Source organism: Toxorhynchites rutilus, chromosome 1 (assembly GCF_029784135.1).
Source record: "Toxorhynchites rutilus septentrionalis strain SRP chromosome 1, ASM2978413v1, whole genome shotgun sequence".
Taxonomy (NCBI): Eukaryota; Metazoa; Arthropoda; class Insecta; order Diptera; family Culicidae; genus Toxorhynchites; species Toxorhynchites rutilus.
This window is the reverse complement of record NC_073744.1, coordinates 81,175,292-81,191,426: the sequence shown is the minus strand read 5'-3', so window position 1 is coordinate 81,191,426 and position 16,135 is coordinate 81,175,292. Positions and strand designations below refer to the sequence as shown.

Genomic DNA, 16,135 nt, shown 5'->3' with positions numbered 1-16,135 from the left:
ATGTGTCTTGTCTGGTTATATGCCATGTTTATAGATTCAGAAGAATTCGACCCAATGGTGATGGAAATTTTGATTGGCATATGATCACTACCGTTGGGGTCCTGGATTACATTCCACTTGCAATCTAACGATAGTGAATTCGAGCAAAGCGAGAGGTCAAGAGCACTTGGGTTAGCAGGAGGTTTAGGAACACGTGTTGTTTCCCCAGTATTCAAAACGGTCATATTGAAGCTGTTACAAAGGTCATATATCAACGATGAACGATTGTCGTCGTACTGTTCCCCCCAGGCAGTTCCGTGAGAGTTGAAGTCTCCCAAGATCAATCGTGGCTCAGGAAGAAGTGAGCACATGTCAACAAGTTGTTTGCGGCTAACCGCAGCTCTCGGAGGCCAATACAAGCTGACAATACAGAGGTCTTTTCCTCTGATGTTTGCATGACAACCAACAGCTTCAATCCCTCCAATAGGTGGAAAGTCAATTCGAGAAAATGAGTGGCACTTATTGATCCCCAATAGCACCCCTCCGTATCTGTCATCACGGTCCAAGCGTATAATATTGAAATTATGGAAAGAGAGATCATCTCGCGAAGAAAGCCAAGTTTCGGACAGAGCAAAAACATCACAATTGAACTTATGAATTAAAAATTTGAATGTATCCAATTTAGGGATAAGACTACGACAATTCCACTGTAAAACAGTGATATCTCTGACCTCTCTATTTGAATTAGACATCAAGAGAGATAATCATTGCAAGGAGGGGCCATGTTTGCATCAATTGCTGTAAAATTGTCTTTAATACTGGAAGCATTGAGAGGACAATGGTTCTGATGGAGTCGGAAACATTAAAACACTTGAAGAGTTGATCCAAAAGGTCAGACAACTTTATAAATCCCGATTGGGAAGTTGAGCTGGACGGAAAAATAGGGACAGTTGGGGTTTTTGATGTCCCCTCGAGTGCTGGGTCGTTCGAAGGTGAACTATTGCCACGGAAGCCAGGAGGAACCTGATTTTGCTTGTCCGCTGCACTCGATTTTTTAGGCAAGCTAACAGGGGTTATAACCGGAGGGACTTGTCCTTGAACTTTGGGAGTGGTCACATTTTTGCGCCGGGGATTCCCTTGGAAAATGAACGGTGTGCCCCCGTTAGCTGTGTCCGCTTCCATTTCGTCAACGGGCAACGTGGCGAAGGCATTTTGTGTGTTGATTGGTTGTTGTTCTTGAGCCGGAGGAGGAGAAGCGCCCTTCAAAATTTCCGCAAAAGTGCGCTTCGAGCGTTCCTTCAAAGAGCGCTTCTGTTTATCCAAGCGACTCTTATAAGTTTCACAAGCTGAGAGCTCGTGTGGGGATCCCCCGCAATATGGACATTTATGCTCAGTCGCACTGCAGGATTACCCCTCATGTTGCTCTCCACAAGTGGCACAGCGCTCCTTGTTGGCGCAATAGTCTGCTGTATGACCAACTGACTTGCATTTGTTGCAAGTCATGGGCTTTGGCACGAAGAGTCGCACTGGAAGCCTTAATTTATCGTAGTCAGGGAGGGCGGAACCTGCAAAAGTTACTCGAAACGAGTCGGACGGCGTGATTTTTTTTTTCTTCCCCATTCTGGAAAACTTTTCCAAGTTGCTGGCAGTCCAAAATTTTAATTTGCTTCAAAGGGAGCTGTTTAAATCTGCCATCTCCCTCTTTTATTATTTCGCTCGTCAGACCCGTTTCTGTAATCACCCCCGCAATTTCTACGTTATGGCAGGGCACATATACGCGATATTCTATTACAAAACGATTGTCGACAACAATATCGTTAGCGTGCTTCCGATTAGCCACGACAACACGCAGTTTGTTCGGTCTAACCTTTCTAATTTCGACCACGGAGGAATAATATCTTGCCAGATCTTTAGAAATTTGAATGACATTTAGAGATTTTCCTTTTGGTTTGGGCCGGAAGAAAACAACCCATGGGCCAGATCCAGGTGAATCTTCTGGATAGACCTTGACACGAGGAGAGGAAACAACTGAGGGGGAAGACGAGGTCGATTGTTGAGCGGGATCAGGAACAGTAGGGCTGGGAGGCAAGTTCGGGAGTTGATCGGAAGCGGGAGCATGAGATTGAGGGAGTGAAGAGGAGGTTTGCAAATTTTCTTGAGGGGGGCTTGTTTAGGTGGCTTAACTCTCCCTCTAAAGAGACATCCGAGGGGGGGAACGCTTTTAAGCGACTTTCCAGCTCCCGTAGATATGAAGGAGTAGACAGTGGATTCAATCACCATGTCAACGGTTCCTTCTTCATCTGCCATTTAAAGTGGCAGATGTACACTTTTTAGTTAATTTTTCATTTTTTTTGTTTTTTCTTTCTTAACCTAATAAACTTAACCTAATAAAATTATTTATACTTATTATGCACACCACACCAGTGCGGATAATCTCCAACGCGTATCAATCCTTCGGTGCAGCTGAACCGGTGTATCGCACCACAGTACGATAATGGTGTCGATGACAAGAGGCGATAAATTCACCAGCACACAGCACACAGCGCCCGTGTTGTAGGCCTTCTTCCTCCTGCTTGTTGTGTCCGCTTCAATGCAATCCAGTTACAATCGAGGGAATCCCGTTATTGTGCACAATCACTTGACCAGCCACGAGAATAACGGTATCACTTCAACGATACACGATAACGAAATATATGCGTCCGGCGGCTTCGAACTTAGGAAGACGAATGAGCGCGCGCCGATGGGAACTGATGAAACACGAGAGAAATTTAAATATTGAGGAAGGGGTAAATTCTACGTTTTCACGCTAAGCAAACGTCAAACACAAACGATAATGAGTAGTGTTGTTTGATTTTCTCCTACTATGTAATAATTCAAATGTAATTCTCAAATGAAGTGACAGTGAAACCAAGGGATTACTCTAAAGAAGCAATTGTGATATTAATTTTATAGTTACATCATCAGTGCATTAAGCATTTCACGATATTAGAACAAAGTATCCGAAATATGATTCAGAATGGTAGATGTTAATCTAAAATAACATGTCTGGTGAAATTTATAATAAATTTATAATTTATAATCCACCATGATTGTTCTACCCGCATTGATAGAATCAGACGTTTGAATAATCGAGAAAGATTTTAGTAGACTCTATTAAGATTAAAGAATACTTAAAGTATAATGTCGGAAGATTTCGGAAGTAGAGACAGTAATATGGAAGGGACTCTAGAACATTCGAAATTCTGAGTCGCCGAGCGAAACAGTTTATAAAGTGAAAGATGAAGACAGATTTAAATAAAATCGTTGAAATTTTTTTTCGGAGTATTTTGAATAATCAATAACCGGAATCGTGAGTTGCGCGATTATTCGAATCAAGTTAAAGATTATTGAGTTCGTACAATTAAATAAAAGTATAGTTGGTTAGTGCAGCAGTGTGCTTTGCACCAATGAAAACGGAGCCTTGGTGGCTCCGTGTTTAGGTTATATTTTGCGTTTCGGCGATCAGCCATCGCCCGCGAAGTTGATGCTCGATCAATCCCTTGGAGTGGTCTATCGCCTCGTCATTGCAGACCACTATATAGACCATTCTGGAGCGCGTTGGTCATCGAGAGGGAAGCTCGACCCGTGTGTATCGCACGCCATACGCGACCCTACTCCGGAACGGTTGTACTCAGGCCGAAAAAGTCTTCCAACGCCAGCGTGATTTACCGAAACTCACGTCGGTGAGAGGTTTGGTATCTGAGCGGTGAAATCACCACGCTGCTTCACCTTTTGGATGCACCACCGTTGCTGCAAAGCCATACTGGTTTAGAAATTCGTATTTCGTGAGTACCCTGAAAAATAAATACGTGATAGCACGGACCACCACCACCGTTCCACAGAACACCAAACAAATTAGTAGGGACACCACATTGTACTAGTAGGAAAACTACAGTTTAGGTAACCACAGATAACAGAGTGACGTTACAATTGAAGAGAGTGAACCATGATGACTAGATCGTCAGCAAAGCCCACGACTTTGAAGCCTGTTGCCTCTAAGATTCTCAGAAGGTCATACATCGCTGGTGACCAAAGGAGATGTGATAGAACTCCTCCTTGTGGGCATCTTTTTGTTGCAAACACAAATACCGTTCCGAATCATATTTCGGACAACATCATATTTCGGACACTTTGTTCTAATATCTTGAAATACTTAATGCACTGATGATATAACTATAAAATTAACATCACAATTGCTCCTTTAGAGTAATTCCTCGGTTTCATTATCACTTCATTAAAGAACTGCATTTGAATTATTACATAGTCGAAAAAAAACCATCCAAAATCCAAAATCCACTCATTATCGTTTGTGTTTGACGTTTGCTTAGCGAGAGCACGTAGAATTTACCCCTTCATCAATATTTAAATTTCTCTCGTGTTTCATCAGCTCTCATCATCGTTATCAGGTTATCAGGTAACATATAATCAGGTGTAATGTAATTCTTGTCCAAAAAATTACAAAATAAAGTGTCCGAAATTTGAATTCAATCTGTCCGAAATATGATTTAGTGTCCGAAGTTTGATTTTTATTCGCTTCATTTGAGAAGCATTTTATTCGATTATTCGATTATTTTTTATGTTTTCAATCAAATAGGTACCAAAGTAGAAAGCTTAAAAGCATATTGAACTAATTTATTAAAAATATCAACCAAATAATACCTGTGCATAAAGTTTAGATCTGTTTTCTGCGTCATATCTTAAGCCTTAAGCGTCCGAAATATGATTCAAAACGGTATTGACGAGCCGGCCAGATCCGAGGTAATTTGTTTATGCGTGAGCATGCTATGGATCCGTTCGACTATACAGGCACCGAATTGTCCTCTTCTCATAGCATGTGCCTGTGCTTTTTCCATAGATTTCAACAGTATTGATTGGAAATTAATTGGTCTGGAACCATTTGGGAGTGATTTGTCACGTTTTCCGCTTTTGGGACGAAAACTACTTTGAAAAGTGTCCATATTGAAGGAATGTGCTTATCAGACTTTTCTTAAAAATTCTCGAATAGAGATGGAATTAGCTTTGATTATCCATTTTGAATCAGGGCTAGAAAAATCCCATCTGCTCCTGCAGATTTGTGGGGTAGACAGGATTCACCGCAATTTCTATTCTGGCCCTCGTGAAAACAATTTAGCAATTATGCTTGCGACCTCTTTCGCATTTTCAGCGCTTTTGACCAACCTTCGAGAGTATTTCGTGTCACGCTTATTGCTAATACTAGAATCAGAATGAGCAGATGTACATCTGTGGGAGTGAATCTTCATCAGTAAGTCTAACTTCTGAGAGGGTTTTTGTAACAACCCGTCGTCCTTTTTGAGGTAACCAAGCCCGTTCGAGTGGTCTTTTGCCATAGTCTTATTGAGTCTTGAACGATTGAGATATTTTCAATGCTTCCGCAGTTCTGTACCTAGGGGTTTCGTTTAAATCGTCTTAGTTCTCTGCTGTATTCGGTTAGGACTCTCTTATATCAAGTCCAGTCCGAAGTTATTTTTACTCTATTGAACAGTTTCCGTGCTATTTTGCGAAACCTCGAGCCCTTTGTTCCGCCAAGGAACGTTCTACGTCGAAGACTATTCTTATTGGACAATTACTGTTATAGGCAGAGACTATCGTTTTAAGCTGCTAAATCGACCTTACGACCTTATTCATGTATTGAGAGTTTTTGACTCGAGTTCAAGGGAATTCCCAATTGGCGATCTAACGCAAAACGTAAACGATCGGTGAGACATCTGGATTTTGTTTTTGAACTAAGAAAATGATGCTAATGTAACCTAAAACTCAAAAACAAATCACGTATATTTTACTTCCGGGCTTTCCAGGGTAGTTCTCACATGCAGGAATCGTACATTTTTCCACTTGTGTTCGATTGTGCTCTCGAATTTCCTTCTTTAATTCAACCATTGTCAACATTTTTATAATTATCACTACTGAAAGAGGTAAATAAATAACATGTTATATATAAAATTGCGCAGAATTAAATTTCTTCCAAACTCATCGCAATCAAATAATCTTTTATGATTATAACATTGTAATTTATGGAAAGAACTACAAACCTTCCATAAGCTCACATGGCAAAATTTAAAACCATCATCACTTTCACCGCAGCGCCGCCTAGGTGTAGATTTGTACGTTAGATCGCCAATTGGATGTTTTCTCTCTACTGTCAAGCCACCATCCCATTCATAAAAATATGTCTATGATCAGTCGAAGATGCTTCTTCCGAAACGTGACAGTTATGGTTTTTTTTCTGAAATTACCGATCTGCATAGTGTCAGGTCAGACGTCTTGTCGTTTGATCATTACCTAGTTAGCCATGTCAGTGTTGTTTGACGAAAGAAATTGTTAATGTCGGTACTTCCCCACATATTGTTACGATGATGAAGTTTTTGCTGGGGGTATATCTGCAGAACATTTGTGTTCCACATTAGGCTGGGTTGTCCACTCGTTCGGAAAATTTATTTAATTTATTCCTTTTTCTAGTATTCGTGTTCGTTTTGGATCTAGAATTTTTTTTCTTGTCGAACGTCTCCGACCTGATGGTTGTACAGTCTGATTAAAGGGACTTAATTCTATTCTTATATGCTAATCTACTGATGTTAAAATCAAACATTTCAGATATATCGTTGGAGACGCGACAGCAAGCGTCTAACGTCTAACGATGACTAGGCATCGCCAGGATTCGATGATAACGTAGCTATCGGGATGGTGCGGGTAGGATAAGGTTCAGAAGTAAATAGCTGCAATCAATTTTGTCCGTCAATAAGTCGAAAATAAAAATTCATTGTAGCACCAATCGTCAGCTTTCCAGGGTTTGAATTCTAATGAGCGCACAGCGCTGTTCATAGAGTGGTAGGTTGGTGGGATCATTCCAGGGCAGACCACGTAGAGCATACTTTACGAAGCGTTTCTGAACACGTTCGATGCGCTGAATATGTACAGCGTGATATGGGGTCCAGACTTGTGCTGCGTTTTTCAAGATGCTGTGGACAAATGCACAGTACAACGACTTCAGAGCGTAAATGTCATCGAAATGAGCTGTGTTGCGTCTCAGAAATCCAACCATCGCGTTTGCTCTCAAAGTTGTGACCGAGATGTGCTCATGGAAGCCCAGCTTGCTGTTAAGGAGAACTCCTAGATCCTTGATTCGATTGGCTCTACAATTAGGGAGCGAGAGCGTATAAATGTTATGGCCTTGCATTTTCAGCGTTTGTATGCATTCCATTTTCCTGGAACCAGTGAATCTTTCGATGTCAGCTTGCAGTATGCAACAGTCGAGATTTCATTTTATTACTCGGAAAATTTTCAAATCATCCGCATACAGTATTTTCTCTGAACATAGCCTTTCGCACAGATCGTTAACGAATAACACAAAAATCAGAGGACCAAGAATGCTTCCTCGTGGTACGCCAGAGGAATTTAGCACCGTGAATTTTAACAAAAGCTTTGCGGGATGATAAGTACGATGTTAACAGATTTATGGTCCAGGATGGTAAGCCAAGATGACCCATTTTCAGAATAGCAAGGTCATGGCGTACTTTCACTATTCTTTCCACTAGCCCGCTTGAAGTAATCGCTGAGATGATACCGATTGGCCCAGGAGTTGCCAGATTGTCAAGCTTCATGATTTGCGAGGATTTTCGCGAAGAATTTTCGCTATACCAGTAACGCTGACGTCTTTTCGAGCTTTTTGTGGAACCACATCATTAAAAATTAAAAATTAAATTAAATCATTTATCCGAGAAAGAAAACTCTCCGCTCTATTCTCTCATATACATAAGGAAGCGATTCGCATTATCGATTTTATAGTGTCGACGTTCGTTAAAATTTGAAGTTGGCGTGAATGGAAGATTCTCTATAAGAGCTGGCTGGCAGGCAGTTTCAAATAGTTATAATTTGATAAAAAACTGTTTTTATTCCACCTGAAATCCATTATGCTTTTTACTCCACAATTGAGGGGCTCGGAAGGAAAGGAGTGTAAGTGATTTGATCGATTTCTCTTCATCTACTTTCTCTTTAGTTAATCCTCCTGTACTCGCGTGCAAAATCATAACACGTATACTCGCGCACGGTGTCACAGACCGAAAATTGAACTTCTCTGTAATGTTGCCATTGTGTATTTTTCAGGCTTTATTGGCATTTATTTCAAGAAGAGGGTATGATTGAATGAAAAAACTTCCAAAAATATGTTTTCTTCCTCTTTATTATGTTTTAATAGTCATCTAATTCAGCCTCCTCAAAATACAGTAATTTTTGATACTCCTACACAAATAACGAATTTCGAATTTTTCACTGTTATTAATTAAAAGTAAGCAACTGAATATAATTCATGGAAGTATAAAAAGCTATAAAATAACATAAAAACGTATCAATCGATTGTGGTTTCATTGGAGTAAGAATCAGAACATAGCATAACTGAATGCTCGAAACAAACATATTTTTTCACACTTTATGCAGTTGTTGTGTGTTTTTCGGGTCTTTTATCGAAGAGAAGAATGTATAACAACTTTCTAGATAATTACTAGATGATAAAGGTTCTGGAATATAAAGTTTGCATATTTATAATAATACGAATAGTTAATATATGGATCCGTTCAATCCAGTTACAAAAGGGACTGAAATCAAATAAGAATAGTCCTGTAATGATATTATGTATTATATTCAATAAATATTCCACGCTACTAACATTATTTTATTCATTTCATTCAACAATATTCTAGAATATGAAAAAAGGCAATTGTCCAAAAAAGTTACTCCTATACTCGCGTCGGTGTGTCAGCTGCCATACAAATGAAACACAAATTTCTGCACCCCCCTCTCTAAGGGAGGGCTGTCATACAAATGAAACACAAATTTCTGCATTACTCAGAAACTAATCAAGCAAACCAAACCAAATTTGGTATGTGGAGGTTTTAGGATGCAATAAATATTTCTATGGTGGTTAGACACTTCTCCCTTTCTCTACAGGAGGGGGGGGGGTCTGAATAACTCGAGAACTAATCAAGCAAATGGAATCAAATTTTGCATATAGAGGTTTTAGAGATTGATAAACGTTTCTATAATGGTTCGACACTCCTTCCCCCTCTGCTAGCGGAGGCTGCCATACAAATGAAACACAAATGTTTGCGCTAACGAAATTCATTTTCGTTCGAAAATGGAAATGGATTTTAATGTGGTAAAACGCACTCCTACTCCACTATCGTCTTCTATCTATATAGATATGAATGGATCGCCGAATGTGCTGATAAGAGCAAAAGTCGAGAGAGGAATTGTTTGATTTAGGGGTGAACTTGAACGAGAATTGTGTTTGAGATAATCTGATATTATAATGACGAGTTTTGGTAGAAGTACTAGGAATTTTATAGTAAAGGGTAATTTTAAAGGTACTTTTTTTTCAATCAATGAACAATTCTGCGATTGGATCCATGAACAGCGCTTAGTAAGGAAACATGGATGTGATAACGAAAAATAAATTTTAGGCGGGACGAATTTGACTGGGTCAGCTAGTTTGCCTATAAAAATGGTGTTTATGTTCTTCCTAAATTCGGTACGAACTTTCTGGATAACCCAGTATAAACCATCCTGATTTCTTCTTGATTTCTTATTTAATTTTCCCTGATTTTTGAAAATTATAGTTGGCAACCCTGATGCCTATTGAACTAAAGACAATAACAACACCGTAGGAAAGTAATGACAATTCGCGTTGACGGCATTGAGCTTCGTATTACGGAATGGGGGAGAAGGCATGACAAAATGGGTTTGCAGGAGAAATGAGCACACTTTTAAAATAAAAACTATGAATGAAAATTATTTTTTCTAAGTTAAACTAGTACTCAATGTAAATGAAAATCACCTTATCTTGCAAGTAGTGATAAAATATATGAAAAAATATAAAATATCAATAAAAATTGTGTCTGAAGATAATGTTATATTATAACTAGTTGACCCGGCAAACATTGTTCTGCCAAATAATTTATTTCTAGAGAATATTATGGTTGATAAAATAACGAATACAATTTGTATTTTATCGTTCTGATCTGTAAAATTGATCTAAATTTTCTCTATGAAACATACATATGCCTACTTCTTATTTTCGAATTTTCTCTTTTAGTTTTCAATATCATCCCTCTTCTATATATAAAGACTAGCTGATTCGGCAAACGTTGTTCTGTCGTATAAATTATTTCTAAAGAATATTTTGGCTGTTGAACAAAACATAACCAATGTATTGCAAGCGTATTTGAATGCTTTTTTCTCCGATCAAATGTGGCAACCTTGCCTTGTTGCAAAATAAATGTCAAAATAATTCATCCGTATTCGCTAGATGTCACTCAATGTCGTTTAAACACTTTAAAGACATAGTCCTGACCTTAATTTAACTTTTTTGTGTACAAATTTCCTTGTATTTCCACCAAAATCTTATCCATGACATAAAATCATCGTCGGACACAATTTTCGTTTAAGATTTTTCTCTCAATTGCAATTGAATGTCTTGATTTGTGAAATTTGAGATGTGAAATTAATATCCATTAAAAAATTGTTTTAAAAGCGTGTTTATTCCTCCCGAGTATCCATTTTGCATTTTTGCTTCACAGAAAATGAACACGGAGCTCAATGTTGTCTATGTCTAATTGCGTCGCAAGACTGACATATTTGCACAACTCGATTGGACTTGAGTCGAACGGATTTCAGAATGCAAAATTGCAATCCGTTCGGATAATTTTGCCTCTGAAGCTGTTACGGCGTTGCTCATTATAGCGTTTCCCAAGTGAATGTATTCTTCCTCAAGCCACTTATGTTGATTAAGTTGTAGGAATCGCAGTTGTTCGCTCTCTACCTTCGCGTACATATCGACCATGAATTGTTGGAACAGCTCACGAAATCATATAATGACATCAAACGTTACACATGAAATCCATCGAGCGCATTCCTTTATTTTATTCGTCTGATATAGCTATTCATAAATATTATTTCAATATGAGTAATGATGTTCATCATGAATGGACTACCTGTGGCAGAATCATGTTGTCTAAGGGTGGGTTTAGACTAGTGATATATTCATGTGAAGAAATATGATGAGATTTATAGAAATCGCATCAACCGTTTACACTAGCGTGAACTTATATAATGAATATATTCATATTTTCGGTGAATTTATTCACCTGAAGTAGAACTGCATCCAACTTTAGTGATTTCTCACCAGTGAGAAATTCACAAGCTTTTACATATGCTGAATTTATTCAAGTTATATACACCTCGAATAAGTGTATCATATTTATTCTCACCCGTTTACATCTATTTTCAGGTGAATAAATCCATCTATAGCTATAGATCTCCCTAATGTAAACCCGCCATAATGTTTGTGCAATATTCATCGTGTTCTTTCAAAACGGTCGGGCATTTTTCGTCAAATAATTTTTTCTGACTTATATCGTCACACATTCTAGAGTATGCCACACAGAATACATCCAAGGCGTGTTGTTTGGTATAGAAATCTCAACTAAGCACTACTAAAAATGATGCAATTGATACTACGATGAGAAATCGAACTTTGGGAACGATAGTGCTATTGAGGAAGAACATGGAAAGAGTCGAATGTGCGTATGAGACGATGTGCGTTAACGATGAATTCCAGATTATTATTTAAACGACACAGATCTGATCAGCCGTTCTCTTGTGATGATATTTTACACGTACATGGGAAAATCCCTCTTTTATATATAAAAAAGATATGCAGAGTCAATTTTTTCGAATTTTTCTAATCATCTCAAATATTTTCCAAAGTATTCTGTTTTTCTTTTTTGGGTGAAGACAAACATAACGATATACGAACGACGCAGCAATTTTAGCAATTTAAAACTGTCTTAGGGCCGACTAATGTTTTAAGGGTTCGTTCTCACGAAGACACAAAACTGTCGAGTAGCTAATGGATAACCCTTAATATAAGTTCGCAATTATTTAACTCTATGCCTGCATATTTCCAATACTGATTCTATAATAATTTGTTTTGCAGATCGCATTCCGGCTAGGTTGGTGCTATACTTTTTGTCTTGGTCCGGCTTTCTCGTGTCATTCATGATGCGTAACGACATTAATTTTGCCCTTGTGGCTATGGTTCGAGACAATAACCCAAACTCATCCTCCAACGATAACTGTGTGTCCTCTTCGGCAGCATACATTCCAACAATGAACGGAGTTGACACTAACTATACGATGCTACTGAACAACACGGATGAAGCCGATCTACACGGAACGGAAACGAGAGAATATTATGGTGATTTCGATTGGGACTCGACGGTACAATCGGTTATCAAAGGATCGTTCTACTGGTGCTATGTGCTGTCCCAGGTTGTTGGTGGTGTGGCCACTCAGTATTTTGGAACGAAGAGTGTATTTGGCTGGAGCCAGTTTTTCACGGCCGCCAGCAGTCTATGCATTCCGTATGCCGCGGATATACACTATGGTGCCGTTATTATGCTCCGATCGGTTCAAGGTTTCGCGAGTGGATTAACTTGGCCCGCTATGTATGCCATCGTTGGCTATTGGATTCCACCGGTGGAACGCAGTCGATTTATGTCCAGTTTTCAAGGATTCAGTATTGGGATTGGTTTGACCTATCCGCTCTGTGGCTTTATCATTGCTTATTTCGGTTGGAGGCTGGTATTCTACACCACGGGAACAATCGGCATGATTTGGTGTGTGTTTTGGTATCTATTGGCGTATAATACACCACAGGAACATCCACGCATCACTTCAGAGGAATTGGAGTACATCGAGCTGAATGTCAGCGAGGACATCAAGAACGGACAAGGCATGAAAGTACCATGGAAAAAGATTTTCACCTCGGTACCGGTGTGGGCGATTGGGCTGACTACCTTTGGTCGCATCTGGGTCCACTATACCTTCATTATGTCCGGTCCGGAGTTCATGCAGAAAATCCTCTGCTTCGACATCAAGGAGAATGGTCTGCTAAGCGGGACGCCTTTCCTCTGTTCCTACCTGTCCTCGGTGCTATTCTGTTACATCGCGGATATTTTGATGGACAAGAAAATGATGACATTGACAAACGTGAGGAAACTTTTCACCGCTCTCTCGCAAATTGTTCCGGGTGTCCTTGTACTACTTGTTGGTTACCTAGGATCTAACCTAATCGCAGTGCTTGTCCTGTGGTTTGTGGCAGTTACCTTTATTACGGCATCGTATGCGGGTGCAATGGCGAATATAGTGGACATTGCACCAAATTTAGCCGGACCGGTGCTGGCATTTGCACAGACGATTCACATGACGGCATCCTTTCTACAGCCACTCGCTAGCGGAATCATGGTGACCGATGCGGTGAGTATTCGTTCCGTTGCTTGTAAAAATGTTAACTTTTGCGTTGAATCATTGTATCATATCATTGAACATCGGGCTCGGTTTTAAAATCTCATTTGAAATCGCACTGCGTTGTGTGACATCTTTATCGTACTATCATGTGTTTCTATTGTTTCACACTCGAAAACAAAAACAATTTTTTTTCAAAAATAGATTCAAACAACAATTTTCATGAAGTTTTTCCTAATCCTGTTACTTAAATTTCAGCAAAACATTAACCAGTGGCAGCATGTGTTCGGTGTGAGTTCCGTTGTGGCCATCAGTTCCTACTTGATATTTCAGCTGTTCGGTACGGCCGAGATTCAGTCCTGGAATTATCCTATACCGGACGCAGAGATCATATCGACGGACGATTCAGCAGTTATCGCGAATCAGCCCATGCTGAAGGTAATTGGCAGCAGTGGTGGTGGTGGCGGCCGTGGGTATAGATACCATGACGACGACGATAACGACGGTAACAGTAGCAGCAGTGACAACTAGTGTGTATGTTCCCATTCGGGGAGTCTAGTACTTGGTATTGTTTTATTAGGGTAAGATTGTAATGTAATGAGCAAACTTGAATCGATTCCAAAATAGTGTGAGTTGTTAGAGGCGAATGAACTGCAAAGTTTAAAGCCTCTTAAAAACAAACAAAGAAAGAAAGAAAGTGTGAGTTGGGAGAAAGTGCACAATGCAGTTATAATTTATGTACATTTTTAGTATACTATAATATAAGGAATACAAACATGGTGCACTCTAAATCTAAGAATGAAATGTATTAATAGTTGATTGTAACATTTTTATGCATAACCACTCGAAAGAATTCAATATGATATCTTGAAAGCAACTAAGGGATATGTGATGTATACATAATTCTATAGAAAGATTCAGTGATACACAATAATAAAGGTAGAATAATGACACTAAAATATATAGTTGATTACGGATAGTTGTTGTTTAGGCACGTTGCAAACAAGATCTCATCCTATGGGAAATTTATTAGTATACAGTGGTCTATATTATTACTGTATTACTGTATTCTTTATTTTGTACAATTATCTTGTCTTTTTCACAGAAGAGCGGAATCTCAATAAAATGATTGATGCTAAGACAAGATTATTACTGAACTGTTCAATTTAGAAGGCCCATGATAGAACGGCGACACAATTTATTATAAGAGCTACTACTACTTAACTGCTGGCGCTCTCATATTCTTAACCCTCCAAGACTTCTCAGTTTGCTCGTCTGCTTTTTCAACAGCTTAGTCTGTTCTTCTACCAATTCTCTGTGATGTGTTGGTAGTCGTGGGATAGGAAAAAAAAGGTAGATGCCTCAAGTTTGTTTAGCTGTGGGTTGTTGTCGACTCTTAGTTCATAGCAATGCATGGGGTGCGAAACATTAAAAAAACTAAAATTCCAGTGTTATAACTATAGAACCAGATGGAAAAACTCTCACGTCAATTTTACATGAATTACAATAAGTATCTAATTTCGTAGATCATCTTGAACTCTCAACCAGTTCAAATAACACATTCGGGGTAGTTTCGACCAAGCTGCACCATGTTGTAGTGTGTATCTCGTTCTACGCAGAGGATACTGCTTGTTTAACCCCTTTCAAATCACTCATATTGCTTGTAAGTTGCTTCTGCTATTTGTACGATCAATTCTCATGAATTTTTGACAGGAGTTTGATTTGGTAAACACGCTGAGCAGTCCAGAATTCGGAACCCCTATTCATTAAACCATGCCATGATATTCCGGATTTTATGTATTGATTACCCAATTAACACCTTGTTTTTGACGCAAAAATAGCAGTAAATGATTCTGAAGTACTTTGTTGCACTTCTGACTGTTCAACCGTGTTGATGGTAAACTATCAAAACCAGGCTTTTCGAGTAAATTCTCCTCAAACCATGAAAATCTCATATCCAAAGTGGGTCCAAAAACTAATGTGGGAGCTAATCCTATGGGTTTTTACTATTTCAGAAGAACTTCTCTCTAGAGGCGAATGAACTGAAAAGTTTAAACCCTCTTGAAGCCAAAAAGAAGAAGAAGAAGAAGAACTTCTCTGACAAAAATATTAGGTGTACCAGTAAGTTTCTTCGGTTTTACAACAGTTACGCCAACTTGATCATTATTCCAGTGAATCAATTTTCCAGACATTCGTTGGAAAGCTACTATTATTGCATGTCTTTTTCGGTATATTTCAAAAAGTTGAATCGTAAATTATAGTTTTTTGCCACTTTGAATATGTCGAATTTCGTACCAACGAGAGTGTTTTTGCGGGGAGTGTTACTTCATTACCTTAATATGAAGAAAAAAGCTGCGGAATGTCATCGCGAACGTGTCAGACGTGGTGTGCACGGTTTCAAAGTGGTAATTTTGACTTGGAAGACGAAGAACGTTCCGGACCGCCAAAAAAGTTTGAAAATGAAGAATTGGAGGCTTTACTCGATCAATATCCGTCACAAACGCAACAAGAACAAGCAGACACACTTGGAGTAGCTCAGCAAACTATATTCGATCGTTTAAAAGCAATGGGGAAAAATAGGACATTGGGTACCATATGAATTGAAACCACGAGACGTCGACGGCGTTTTTTCACGTGCGAACAATTGCTCCAACGGCATAAAAGAAAGGTTTTTTTTTGCATCGAATCGTTACTAGCGATGAAAAGTGAGTGCATTACGACAATCCTAAACATCGGGCAACGTATGGATACCCCGGCCATGCATCAACATCGACGGCCGCGCGGAATATTCACGGCCAGA

General features: G+C 39.1%; 1 protein-coding gene across 6 annotated transcripts in view; it reads left to right on the top strand.

The window, feature by feature from the left end:
- The window catches only part of LOC129778972 (sialin), an 88,659-nt gene extending 74,158 nt beyond the window's left edge, over positions 1 to 14,501 (top strand). For all 6 annotated transcript variants that reach the window (XM_055786196.1, XM_055786204.1, XM_055786188.1 and 3 more), the window contains 2 exons: positions 12,026 to 13,347; positions 13,594 to 14,501. In XM_055786196.1, coding sequence (XP_055642171.1) covers positions 12,026 to 13,347; positions 13,594 to 13,866 — 1,595 coding nt within the window. In that variant the 3' untranslated portion in view covers positions 13,867 to 14,501. The remainder of the gene's footprint in view (positions 1 to 12,025; positions 13,348 to 13,593) is intronic.
- Positions 14,502 to 16,135: the final 1,634 nt, after the last annotated feature.